General features: G+C 41.7%; 2 protein-coding genes across 2 annotated transcripts in view; one reads left to right on the forward strand and one right to left on the reverse strand.

Annotated features, from left to right (window-relative positions):
• Positions 1–13,637, reverse strand: part of LOC6555326 (headcase protein) — an 81,207-nt gene that overhangs the window by 45,851 nt on the left and 21,719 nt on the right. Inside the window, 1 exon segment of the mRNA XM_001981177.3 lies at positions 3,672–3,768. Coding sequence (XP_001981213.2) covers positions 3,672–3,768 — 97 coding nt within the window.
• LOC26527114 lies at positions 6,279–6,910 on the forward strand. The gene is made up of 4 exons (XM_015153939.2): positions 6,279–6,399; positions 6,481–6,563; positions 6,617–6,752; positions 6,821–6,910. The coding sequence occupies exons 1-4, from the start codon at positions 6,279–6,281 to the stop codon at positions 6,901–6,903; spliced, it is 423 nt and encodes a 140-aa protein (XP_015009425.1). The 3' UTR covers positions 6,904–6,910.

Genomic DNA, 13,637 nt, shown 5'->3' on the forward strand with positions numbered 1-13,637 from the left:
TCAACCAAATGCAGACAGACACAACACAATGCATATCAAATGCTTAAATGACAACAGCGACATTTTCTTGCACTGAGAAAATAGTAGCTTAGCATTTATTAGTATTAGTACGCAGAAGTGGCATTTGTACAAGGTGTCAGCTGGAATAGTCAGTTGCAATAATTGTAAACCGAGCAAGAGCCAACTTGAATCCATACTTTCCAATGTGCCCCTCCAATTTTCCGCTCCGTGCAGTGGCAGCTTCGAGTTGGGGGCACGGAAAAGCGGGAAAAGCGGCGAAGGGGGCTACCTCCGCAAGACAGTTACAATAAATGTCATGTTTAAGGCAGTCAAGCGACGCACATCAGTCCTCAAGAATAAGAGGAAGAAGCAGACGACGGGCAGCCAAACTCCATCAGCAACATCCGCGCACAACAGCAACACCAACAACACCAACAACAGCAACAACATAATGGCAACAACTTTGGCAAACATGGCCCAAAGCAATTCCACTCGCACCTGAGTGGGCGTAGACACGTCTGAGCTGTAGAACTTTTGCATAAATTTACTGGCTTTAATAAAATTTAATTCCGAGCGGAATTTGCACATTGCAACGGCCATAGGAGAGCATAGCATATGCCAAATTTTTGTTGCACGTTTTTATGTGGCAGACTGCATAAATTTCGGGCCTGTCCAGTGGCGCCCATCAACTGAAATTGTTGCCTCCGCTGGAATTCGGCTCAAAATTTCGCTGACACTGGCAAGGAACTGCAAACGGAAAACTCTTGGCGCACTGAATGTGCAGCCATCAATCTGGAAAAGTGTCGCCGCTACAGGGCACACTAAAAAATGAAAACAAACACAAGGACAAAGCTGAGCTCTAAATACCCTTTCCAAAGTATTTTCAATTATATGTGCTTTTTTCCCTTTATGCGAAACTTGTCAACTCTTTAGTCTTCTAGGTTCCTGCAACTCCATTTCTTTTTCCCTTTATGCGAAACTTGTCAACTCTTTGCAGTCCTCTGGTTTCCTAAACGTACCACACATAATTTCCTGCTGAGAGCATCCAGAAATGGCATAGCCAAGCAATAAGGGCCTGTCGTTTCCCTTCAAATTTTGAGTTTGACAACAGCTCGGGAAATTTCCGCCAGCCAGAAGCAAGAGGAAATGCCCTGATGTGTAGTGTCAGTTTGGCGAATAGAAAAAAGAAATGATCGCAAACAGGCAGCGAACGAACGTTTATTTATTTCTATTCAAATTTGAAAATTCAGACTGCGATTGCGATTTCGCAGCAAAAAGCACAGACACACATGGCAAAGCGCTCATCAATCATTTATATAAAAACTTATTTTCTTGCTTTAAGTTCGCCAGAGACAAAGATTGATTGGCATATTAAAAACGGGCAGAAAACAGAGCAGATCTCGGCTGAATCATCGCCATCGGTCCACACCCCTCCAAAATAAATATGAACTTATACAAGGAAAGGATTAAGGAAGCGCCCAAAACAATTAGCAGATGTGCAGAGTCCGAATTGAAGTTCAATTCCCGGAGCTGTGTTAATTATAATTATAGCTGCCTTGGTTTTTTCTACGCTCTTTTTGTGACGCAAATCCCCTGACAGCCAAAATGTCGACAGCTGATTGGGAAAAAGGTTACCCCCAGAAGTCTATGATATGCTGATTAAAAAATCAGCGAGGCGTTGCAACAACCCTTTCGGGAATCATTGAGTGGCACAGCAAATTGCTGGATGATTAACAAGTTGACTTGTCTTAATTATGACGAACCGCCAACCGGTTTTGCTATTTTTTTGGTGTTTTTGTGCTTCTGATCCGTTTTGTTTGACTTGGAGATTAGTGGAAAAATCCTTTGGGCAAACAGGAAAAACTTTGCCGGGCAAACTTGAATTTTCCTTTTCTAATTCTGTTCCAGTTAAAGTGCTCTAAGCCGTGCTAAAAACTTCTAACCGTCAAATCCTAGACAGTTTAAACAAAAACGAAATTTCCTAGGGTTGCATGGCATTTTGAATGGCATTAAATATTTATAAATTCAATACGAAATGCAATTCGGAATGCATGCCAAAAAGGAGCAGCCAGAGATTGAATTGTAAAGTTTTTAAAAGCAATTCGCTGCCAGACAATGCCTTCTCTTTCTGCATTTTGGCTGCTGCGTGCAGACATCGCATAAGTTGGCCAAAAGGGAAAATTGCGAGACCAGCTGCAGATACAGATACAGCTACAGATACATTCGCCAGATATACAATTTCGGCTACGCAAAACGTATTCAAAGCTCTCTCGGGTGGCAGCAAACCGAAAAGGCGAGTTGGACAGGTGAGGCGGTGTTGGCTGAGTGTATTCCAGGATTTTCCCCCAATTGTCCTGCTGCAACACTCGCCAATTCGCCCCTGCCACTCGGTCTGCTGCTTATGAAATATTCAAGGCGCACTCCAAGGACTTGTGCAGCCATGTACATACGAGTATAATATATGTTATGATTTCATGAGTTCTGACCAGGATGGGCTTCGGTTTGACGGTTTGACAACCGCAAATGGTGCAGCTCGCCTTGGAGGCTCGCTAATTGCCACTTGAGGCAATTCCCAGCCCGGACCTGCGGCTCCAAATCGGTTTTACTCGGTTCAATAGCCGTGTGCCCGCCTTAACCACAAGCCCAATCATATATATCAATCGGAGGGAGCAGCAGCAGCAGCAGCAGCAGCAACAATGCGATTCAACCGAGCATAATCCACAACAATGTGCAGTTCGAAGGGTTTAGGTTTAAATCCAATGACTGGCAGGGCACCGCACGAAATACATTGTTCTTCATTACTGGTCACACATTGATAGCTTGATTTTGTTACGTTCACTTATCGTGTGTAGGTTTTTTTCGCAGTGCAGTGGCGCACAATTGAAATCAACTTACACTTGAGCCGGCCATATCTCCTACTCCCACAACCATGAAATTGTTTGGCTGGGCATTACACCGAGTGTAAACAGAAATCCGAAACAATTCGCAGGGGAATCGGGGTAATATAGGAGCCTATAGTATATCTAGAGGGGAATAATGCCGCAATAATGCAGACTGGTGGGGCAGGAAAAGCTGAATGAGATGAGAGGCGGCTGAGATTGAAAGATAAGCAGCAGGCCCAAAGACTTTTCCCCTTGATTGGCTTTCAATGCACTCATTCACAATCGAAGATGATGTGCACCGGGAGAATAGAATATTTTTCAACAATATTCATATTTTATCATATGCTGCTAGTACTACCAGATCAACCCGGTTCTTCCCACTACTTTTAGGTTGTTTTATTCTGCCTCGCCACTCATGTGACTGCAGAAACAGCTTAGACAATGAATATTTGTATTTTTCTACGCTGCATTTTCCGGGAATTCTAGCTCAGCTCGGCAGCCTCCGCAGACCAGCTGGAAATTATCTAATCCAACAAAAATAAACCGTCAAGCTGAGACCCATCTGTGTATGTACATACTTGTACGTCTAAACCGAGGCATATCCAATTGCAAGTTTGTCAAGTCAGGCAGATATTTGTTTGCCTTTCCTTCCAAGAAGGCGGGGTTGATTCGATTCAAGTTGAGCTAACTTGGCGGTTTCGCAATGAGCGAATGGGCCACATTGTGAATGAGTGTGCGAGTAAATACCCTAGGACGACTGATGCATATTTATTCATGGACATAACTCACCTTGACTTGATAAGAATTCAAACGAGTCTTTGGCAGCAAATTGAACGACGAAAAGTCCAGGCGACGCGAAAAGATCCCATTGCAGCCAGATGTGGAGCTGGAAAGAATGGTAGAAAAAATATGCATAAATCAGAAAAAGATAGATAAGCGCATATAAAGCGAATGCACAAATTCCTCTAAATAAATATGTAAATTCTCTGACAGCTGGAAAATTGCAAATATGACAGGCGAGCGGAAATTCCTCCAGTCTCGAATTCGACTTCGAGTTCGAACTCGAAAACGAATTCAAGCCGGATGCAATGGCGATAAGGATTTCCCACTTATGTAAATATTGCTTTATATTGGCCGTAAGCCACGTAACTTGGCATTATTCTGACTAATCGAATACTACGTGACTTTCTAGTAGTCTTCACATTCATATAATGAAATTTCTTTGCATTTACTTTGCTCACTTTTATTGACGTCAGCGGGGCCAAAATAAAATTAAAACAAAAGTTGCTCAAAAGGCCTTAAAAGCTTAGAAATGACATTATAAAATTAAAACAAATAAAATTACTTTAAAATCCCCCCAGCTTTTTTCAGGGAAGGGTGCTGGGAATTTTTGCCATATTTTCCTTTCAGCTTGTTATATTGCCTACGGCCAAAGCAAATAAAGTTATCAACAAAGGCCAATATAAAGGCAAAAAACAAAAAAATCCACAGAAATATACAATAAAATTAACAAGAAAACGAAAACGAAAGCAAACAGAAAATGTGCAAAAGCAGTGAGAGAAGAAACGACATGGGACACAACAGTCGAATTCATTTGTTGACCTTGACATTGAATAGATTTCGTTTGGCTTTGTTTTGTCTTTTTATTATTTTTTTGTTGTACCCCCTCCGGTTTTATTTAAATTTTATTTTTATTTCTACAGCGCTCTCACTCGCTCTTATCAACTTGCCTCACTTAGCTTATGTGGAATTTCAACTTATCTACAAAAAAGAGGAAAGCAAAAAAGACAAGTAAAATGCCTTATCTGGTTTTTGGGCGCGAAAGCTGAGCCATTAGAAATGCCATAATACGCTGTTTATTTACACCTTGACTTCGATTATATAACATAAACAAAGCAGACCGAATGTCGCGTCATTTTCGAGTTAGTCATCGACTTGTGCTAATCAGCAGAGCGGTGCAAAATTTGTAATTTATTTTTAAAACAATTACAGTCGTTGAGGAAATTCAATTTTGAAAGGTTAATTAACCCAAGCGTTCCATTCCCCACCCCACTCCACCCACAACTCTTGCCCCTCGAAATGTTTCTGCTAATTTGGGCAATATGAATTTTAATTCGAATCGAAACACACAGCTGCTGGTGCTGGTCAGTTCGATCGTTCAGATCGAATGTGCTCGACCCGCTCTTTATTGTTTGCTTATTTTATTGATCGGATCTCGCACTCCAGATCGAGATGTGCACGGCTAATGAATTTTAATGGCCCAAATGCGTTGCTTTGGCCTTCCCACCGCCTATTATTGTTCATTTTTGGCCCGAACACGTGCGCTCTGCTCTTTTCTTTCTCTGTAGAGTGGAAGTGGCGAAAATCAAGAGCTCCCTGCCATCAAAAGCGATCTTAATTTTTATGAGTGTACCCTTTCCGTATTGGGGTGCACAAAGTGCGAGTATTAAATCGAACATCGTATTTGATTGGGCTATGAATTGATCAAATTTATTTGGCCTGCGAATTATGGATTATTGCCACATTGCAAAGGCGAAGTGAATCGTTCTTTAATTGACAAGCCAAATATTTATGATATTTTTTAAATTTATCAACGTAATGTTAGTAGTTATTTATAGTTAGTTATAACATGACCGATTTAATGACTATTTCATTCAACCACTGTTTTTAACTTTATTGCCATTTTCCAATCAAGCATCTCGTTAAAGTAGGGTATGAGATTGTTTTATTTTGCGATGCCATTATGGCCGAATTTTGCATTCGTTTCGAGATCTATGAGTCAGATCCGCCTCCTGTCAGCTCCAGCTATATTGCTTATAGCTTATAGCTTATAGCATATAGCTGTCATTGGAACAATCAATGGGCATTGGATTTGGGGGCTGGCCGGTTCTTCCTGTCTGGAATTTTGGACTTGAATTGAGTTGAAAGTGATGTGCAGACACAGCTGGTGAAGTCCGAGGGGCGGAATCAAAAACCAGGTCCAAATTCAAGACCCATGAATACGCTGTAATTTATAGGCGGCGTCGCTTCCGTCGCCTGTCAAATTGAATGAGCCAAATGGGTTGAGCAGCCAAGACAAAGGCGTTTCAAATTAGAATACCAAACATTATCACATGTTCCAAGCAGCTGACTCCGACCTTGAATGGTCGAAAAATACAAAAAAAAAAATGATACACAAGAGAAACTGAAGTGCCATATAAGCTATTTTGTAGCCAAATATTTGTTCTTATATGGTTGAAAGGCACAGCATTTTATTGACACCTCTCTTCAAATAGAGTGACCATGGTGCACTTTAAAGCATTCGTTGGTGCAGTGTGACCATGCCATTTTAAAAGTGGTATTTTTTAGTGTGGGAGGTTTGATCTGAGGAGGCCTTTAGCCTGATGTCAACAAGATATGAAATGTCGGGGACCCAGGCTGAAGTTCTGTTGCTGCTGCGTGAATCTACGGGCGGGATGTTTTTACATGGCGCTTTTCGAGATTTTCGCATCGATCCTGGGATTCTTTGTTGGCGAAGGTAAGCAGTGGTAAGCTCAGCTTTTATTTTCTCTGATATAGAGGATTTAAATTGGTTTAAACATTACTTGACCACTCACAGATGGTCGTCTGTTACTAATGGGCCGGACCGCCTATATGGTGCACTTTATTGGTTCGATTTTTCTGATGATGAGCAGTTTCTTGGTATGAGATCACCTCCGCAAGTCCACTCTCTGATCCCATATCACCTCTTACAGCAGATCGAATTTATGGTGGTCATCTATCTGGTGACAAATATAATCCACCTGATCTTTTGTACCGCCTTTATTATCGACTACGCGTTAAGTTGTAGCTTCTGCACTCTAGAATCGATTCCTGTATTTTTTACCCTGGGTAAGTGTTTTCTTTGTTTAGCCAACCAAGTCAATTGACAAGCCAATTATTTCTGCATTTTCTTTCAGTTTTCAGCCTTTATTTTTGGATAGTGGCCTTTGCCTATTGGCGACGCCTTCTCTGGGAACACAACATCGAAAACGACGAGTGACGCGAAGGGGTATCGTTAATTCTGGATGTTGAGTGTTTATTCTGCGCCTTTTGTGTTGGCTTAGCGCTGTGTACTTTTTTGTTTTGGCCCTAATTTCACACTAATTTGTAAATTTGCCTTTAATGCCAAAGACAAAGAGAAAAACGAAAAGAGCAAAGTTCCGCAAATTGTTTGTACAGAGAAATATATTTTGTATTCACTACGAAGGAAGCAGTAGATGAATTGCAGGCAATCAGAACTGGAGTGGGGAATACTATTCCACTGTTTTCCTTCTCGGAGGAGTGGAAACCCAATCACTTCATTCCCGGGCCATTTTCAATCACGTGCTAAGTGCTGCCAGACACAAAATAGTCGATTTGTCTGCCCTGCCACGTTAGCGTGCAATGCAAGTCGAGCGGGCTCTCCCCACTGGGAAAATTGTTGGAAAAACTGGAGCTGATTTGTGTGCTGCATAATTTTCCGTGCCACAAAAGGAGCGGGGCGAGGGCGCCCATCAAGTGGCAAAACTATTTGCCCTATCACGTACAAATTAAAAATGTGAAATGTTTCAATTTCTGTGGGTTTCCTCAGTCTTCTGAGGAGCACTGGATTTTGTGGGCACTGGATTGGGCATTGCCTCACACAAAACAGAAACAACGGCTCCAGTCCGCTCCACTCCAACTTCGATTGTGGATCCCCCGCTCCACTGTGAGCCCGCTTCTCTGGCACTCACCCATCCATTGGTTTATGTAAATTCATTTGCGGTGACTTTGCTTTGGCGCCCAATTAGTTTAATTTATGCAAATACAGCGCGGGCCACTGACAGTGCGTGGCAAAACTATAAGTCAACGGATGTGGAGAGCATGTGGTGGACATAATCGATAATCGGGTGATTGGATAATTTACAAACCGAAAGTGTTCAATGTAGCACTCGAAAATCGATTATGGTGAACCGATAATTTGGGACAATCCAATTTTTCAGAGGGCGATAATATTTTAGGCACTTTGTACCGAAAGTTGAAAGCTGAATTGGTTGATCTAAAAGGTTGTATTATCTATCTGTTAATTTTGGTTTGTTTTGCGATAAGTTACATTCACCGAAGCCGTGTTGGCCTTATATTGCTGTTACCAACTGTCTTTATTTGATACTCATATCTCGAGGCCCGCTAAATTTAGACGTGTCTCCAAGCAGCTGCCTTCGTCTAATTTAATCGTTTTCATGTTTCTCGATGTTTTTTTTGCTTGTCAAACTGTGCTCTGCTCCGATTGGAACTGATCTCATTTTCGTTTTGACCACACAATCTTCAACTTGATTTGAATGGAGACCGGGTCGGAGGAGCTTCTTTGGGTCAGCTTTTTCTTCCGAAGACTGGGTTTGGCCTCGAAACAAATGTCACAGCTGCGATTGCAGTTCGTCGATAAATTGCCAAATTCTGGGCGCCGCCAATTGCGGGTCTATTTTTCTGTTTTATTTCCCAGTACCTGTCCGTGCGATTCTTCAAGCGCTTCAAATTGTCGTTGAGATTTGTACATTTGATAATTTGATTGCGATTGCTGTTGTTTCTGCTTTTTGGGACCACACCTCTCAATAAATTAGACACTGCCCAAAGTGCGCAACCAATGCAAAAAAAAAAAAAAGTAACAAAAATAATAATAATAATAATGGCAAATGTAAATAGACGAGCGGCGTACACCGTTTTCGTGCAATAGCCGCTTCTCACGTTTTTGCCATAAATAACTGGCTGTGGGCCACAGCCCCTCTTCTCACCTGCATTTCGGTTTTAAATATAAAAAGCAATAAATGTGTGTTTCTTTGTTTGGAGCTGCTGCTGCTGCTGCTGCTGCTTCTGGTTATTGATTAAGTCTGGCCACGCCCCTTCATTTGATTGAACTTTTCCCTAAGCGCGGTGGATATTGGAAAACTGCAGTAGGCCAAACAAAGATAAATCAATGCAAAGTGGGAGATTGGACTTAGTGCAACAAAAAAATATCACTTCAAATGGCAAAGTTGGCACCGCAAGCGTCGAATCAAAACCGAAATGAGTTTTCATCTCGCAGCGAAAAAGGCAACCAAATTAAATAAGAAAACGAATTTGACTTTCATTTCTCTGTTACCAAATTTTCCCCTATATTAAGCTTTCCCACTTTTCCTTGTTAGTTTGGGTGCGGTTTACTTTTTATATTTTTCCCAGGCTTCAAACACGCACTCCCCAATAAAAATGAAACAGCAATTTATTAACATTTAAATCGAATTTTTCCTTATCGCTTTTTTCAGGGAGAGGACGTAGCGCATTTCCATGTAGTGAACATAAGCGGAGTACAAAATGCATATGAAATTCAAAACAATAATGTGCAATCTCTTCTGTAATAGAAACCAGCATAACAGTTTGCACCCAATACATGAAGACTCATATGCTCATAATATTTTATTGCAGCCACTTCCTCTGTAAGAGCGCTTTATCGACTGCCTACTGTACTGAAATCTGAGCCAGCCATACAACTGACCGCATCGCAGCGCAAGATCAGCGGCGAGTGCAAATTGATTAATGGATGCTAAATATTTAAAACATTTTCCAGTTGCCTGTGTAAAGCGAAACCATGAAAAGTGGCCGCTGCGTTTGTTGCTGTTATTAATTGTTGTAGTTTATGCCTTAAAACGGTAACCAGTTTAGTTGAACCAGCCCCCCACCAACCAACCAGCCAAAGCAAAGCAAAGCAAACTGAGCCCGGCCAAAATGACTATCGCATCTGTTCGATCTTTGCAAACGATCTCAAATTGCAGTGGAAAATGGAAACAAACTTTAGCTTCGCTTAATTGCGCAAATTTGGCCAAGAGGCTCTGATTTAATCCATGCAAATAGCAAATGTTAATCATGTGGGTTGTGTCTTATGTCTTGTGGCTTGGATCTTGCACAAACAGACAGACAGACAGACAGACAGACAGATATACGAGCACATTTCTTGCCACACATTCGCCTTTGTTCCAAGTACGAAGCGGGCAAATTAATTAATAAAATACAAAATACAAAGCCGGGGGAGCGCAAAAGTAATGGAGAAAAATGAAACAAATCGAAATGAGCATAAACAATGCTGAGCTAATTAAAGCAGCAGCCCAGCAACAGCAAATGCCAGGCTAGACCGACCCACATCAAAGTTAATCAATTCCCAGACAGTTATGATCGAACATGAAGTACTCAGTAGATAGGAAATTGAAGAGATCTACGAAGCAACTGTAATTGCTAAATTAAAAGCTAAGATTAACATTTTACGGAATTTACAGAGCACAGTATGAAGCAGTTGTGTCACAAGTTGAATTTGCAAACCATTAGACCTTCCCGCTCACCCACTGCCACTTACAACAAAATACAAACTGTTGCACTTGAAGCGCAACGTGGAAACATAAATCATGGCAAAAAGTCATTCCGCAGCAATTCCGAATCGGAGTCCGCCGCAAAGGCCAAGTGTTGCGGGGTCAGGGGGGAAAGGTAGGGAGGGGAGGGGCTGACAAGCCACGCATGAACTCGGTCTTAACCTGGCCTGAACTTTAAGCCCAGTAGCAATTGCTCGGGGGAGGGCGTGTGCCAACAGCCGACGGCCACTAAGCAAATGGCAAAACGAAATCCGAATGCACGGAAAGTAGTAAATAATATTTCAGGTTGAGATACTTTTGTAACACATCTAGAAAATATTTCCAAGTGCTATTAAAATACCAATCTATTGCAGTATTTAGCTTTTTCTTTTTCCCAGTGCACCAAGTCATGATTTAATAGGCAAATCAGGTTGATGAGCGTTGAACAGTGGCTGAAAGTAAACTAGTTCTAGGACTTGCAACTACGAAAGAGCAACAGGGTGCGCTGCTCCCCTTTTCCGGCACGAACTAAAACTTTAAGCCGGGCCAAAATGCACTTGGCCAGCAGTCGGTGTAATATATATATGGAGGCTGGCTTTAATGCCTTTTTCCCGGCAATGCGTTGAGTGCAAGAAACCCATAAATTAGCCATGTGTGCTGTGCGGCGGTGTGATGGTGCTCCATCTGAGTTTGTGGTCAAATAAATAGAAAATTAGCCAGACATTGGCCAGCCAAGCAGCAAAAGCACAAGAAACGAACAAATAATGTGGATGTTGCAGCGGCATAAAGAGACCCATAACAACACAAACAGCGCAAACAACGACGAGGCACATTAGGCGATATATGTACAAACCGAGTCTAGAAATTCTGGAACTGAAACCGAAACTTTGGAGGCAGAGGCAACAGCTCATTGCCGCTAATTAATTGCGAGCGGTCAGGCGGGCCCCACAAAAGAGGTGTTTGCAGAAAGTAAAATAAAATCCGGCAATGGAAATGGAAAGGGCACTAATAGGGGCTCCAATAAATTTGCCAGCGTCAGCAGCTGCTGGTCAGGAATTTGGGGCTCCTTCAGCTGGAACAAAATCAAGACAAACCGATGAAAGGAAAAATATCTCACGCTCCTAATTCTGCTTGAAATGCTAGACAGTGATTATTTGAACATTTTTTAAACCGAAACCGTCATGGTTGCTCCTCAGAGTATGGCTAATCCTTTTTGAATCTTACCTAATCGCGTACCTCCCCAGTTTTGAAGCCTCGCCCCACTATGAATCACGAAAAGACGTATAATACTTGTAATTTTTTTTTACACTCGCGTGTTAATCGCAAACAAATTAAAACTAAGACAGCCAGACTCATATGAGAAATGAAGTCAAGTCAACGCGGAGGAGGTGGGCAGCAGCTGGTAATGAAAATGCCACAAAATTCCCATAATGCATTTCGAGGCTGTCTAGGAGACAACTTTGACTTCACGCTGTGCTACACAAAAACACTACAAAAAAATAGAAAAAGAGCTGTGAAAAGTCTCATTACTTTGGACAAATATGCAGTGCTGGTCGGCCGAGGAGTTGGGGCAAATGTGCAAAGTTGCCAAGTTTTGTGGGGCCAAACTAAACGGAGAGGGCAGCAACTAGACCGCAGCAGCTCGCGTGTTTTGCGGTGGCAAGTTCATAGATCTACCATGGTATCTATGTGCCATGCACATGCAGATATACAGAGGCACATGCATATAAATACAAATGTACATACATATGTGGAGCAGGCCAGGCGGCAACTGTGACTTGATCCCTTTTCACTACTTCTCATGCCACACGCACAGTTTTTGCAATTAAAATGGATTTTCACAACACACAACGCACAACACACAACATACAGCACATGTGGGGACACATTTTTTCCAGAGGCGTCAAATTAATTGCCCCAACTTTTGCCAGCCACTAACATTTTATTTCGCATTCAAATGCTTCAATAGAGGAGGGGCAAGCGAAGTAGCAGGCGACAGATCGATGGGCAACATGTGTAAGCCAGGCCCAGACACATTTGAATATTATTTTCTGCTAAATTAATGTCTGACTTTCTTGGTGTCGTTGGGTAAGCTCATTTAATTACACTTTACCCAGGAATTTCGTGAGAAAGAAAAACATTTGCAGACTAATGTATGTATTTACTGGACTTACAAGGCTGAGTAGTTAGGTTAGTAAGCTATTGCATTCGACATATAGATACTCAAGAGTTAGTTATTTATTCAAGAACAATTATTTCGTTGCATGGCATCCAAACTGTAAGCCCAATATTTGGGCATTAGTTGCCTGTTCTCCCTGACTGAATTTGCCAGCAAATCTGCCAAATTTCGAAGTTTGTTTGCAGTTCGCGGAATTCGTGATCAATAAACATTTGAGTAGCTCAAACAGGCGGTGGATAGCAAATATCTGGGAATGCTTGGAGACTCCCATGCGTAATACCAGTTGGGAGATCTTTGGGCAAATAGCAGCCAGGAGAAGGTCGAGTCCAAGCCAAAGACTCCGATTCGATGTGTATCTTTGAGATACGTGTCTGCCGTATCTGTATCTCATGACAAATTGAGCTGTCAGCGGCGACTCTTTGAGCCCGGCAAACTTCCTCGATAAATCAATGTATTTTTCGTTACTTTTGAACAGTCAGTACCGCCAAAAGCCAAGTGCAAATAGCAGAGAAATATTCAAAAATAATTGGAAACATGTCTGCGAAGCTGAAATCTCATCGCGAGTGCCCACATTAATTCTAATTGGCAATATTTTCCAGTGCTCCGTCGATTTACGTTTCATTTGTTATTTTTTGCCTTTTTTTTTTTTGAGATTTGTTGTGTTTTTGAGTTTTTTGTGTGTGGCTAACTATTTCTTTGGGACGCCGATATGCCGATAGACAAAGGCACGATTCGAGGTGATTCGAACTCCACCCATTTTCAATCCACATTTTCAGAGTTTTGTGCAACTGACACTTGACATGCCAACGAGGGGCGGGATTGAGGACTCTAAATGAATGCACTCGTTTGATTTATGCATTCAATTAAGCACGACTACAGTGCGTAGGAAAACTGTAAGAGGTTTCGAAATATATACACTTCAGCAGCTATAGCTGCCACTATTATTCCTTCCCATTATCGTTAAAGTTGAAAAACTAATTTCAATTATAAAAATTAAGTGTACATCAAAACATGAAACAAAAACTGAAATCGGATTCCTTTAAATAACAAGACATGTTGGCAGCACTAGCACAACCATCAATCAGCAAGCCATAAACGTCTTTAGAGCCATGTCCCGCACTGTACGAAACGCCACCATTCCAAGCAAATCGGTCTTAAACTTTAATTGCAATTATCCAATAGACAAACTCCTTAAAATGTGCTCATATTTTCTGAATCATGTTTCGT

The sequence above is a fragment of the Drosophila erecta genome, unplaced genomic scaffold (genome assembly GCF_003286155.1).
Source record: "Drosophila erecta strain 14021-0224.00,06,07 unplaced genomic scaffold, DereRS2 tig00000000-arrow-pilon, whole genome shotgun sequence".
NCBI lineage: Eukaryota > Metazoa > Arthropoda > Insecta > Diptera > Drosophilidae > Drosophila > Drosophila erecta.

What these genes read in the sequence shown, in the direction of transcription:
- LOC26527114 (XM_015153939.2), top strand. Translation starts at nt 6,279, where the DNA reads ATGAAATGTCGGGGACCCAGGCTGAAGTTCTGTTGCTGCTGCGTGAAT. An exon ending in GGGATTCTTTGTTGGCGAAG is followed by an intron (nt 6,400 to 6,480) that starts GTAAGCAGTGGT and finishes GACCACTCACAG; the next exon opens with ATGGTCGTCTGTTACTAATG. An exon ending in TGATGATGAGCAGTTTCTTG is followed by an intron (nt 6,564 to 6,616) that starts GTATGAGATCAC and finishes CACCTCTTACAG; the next exon opens with CAGATCGAATTTATGGTGGT.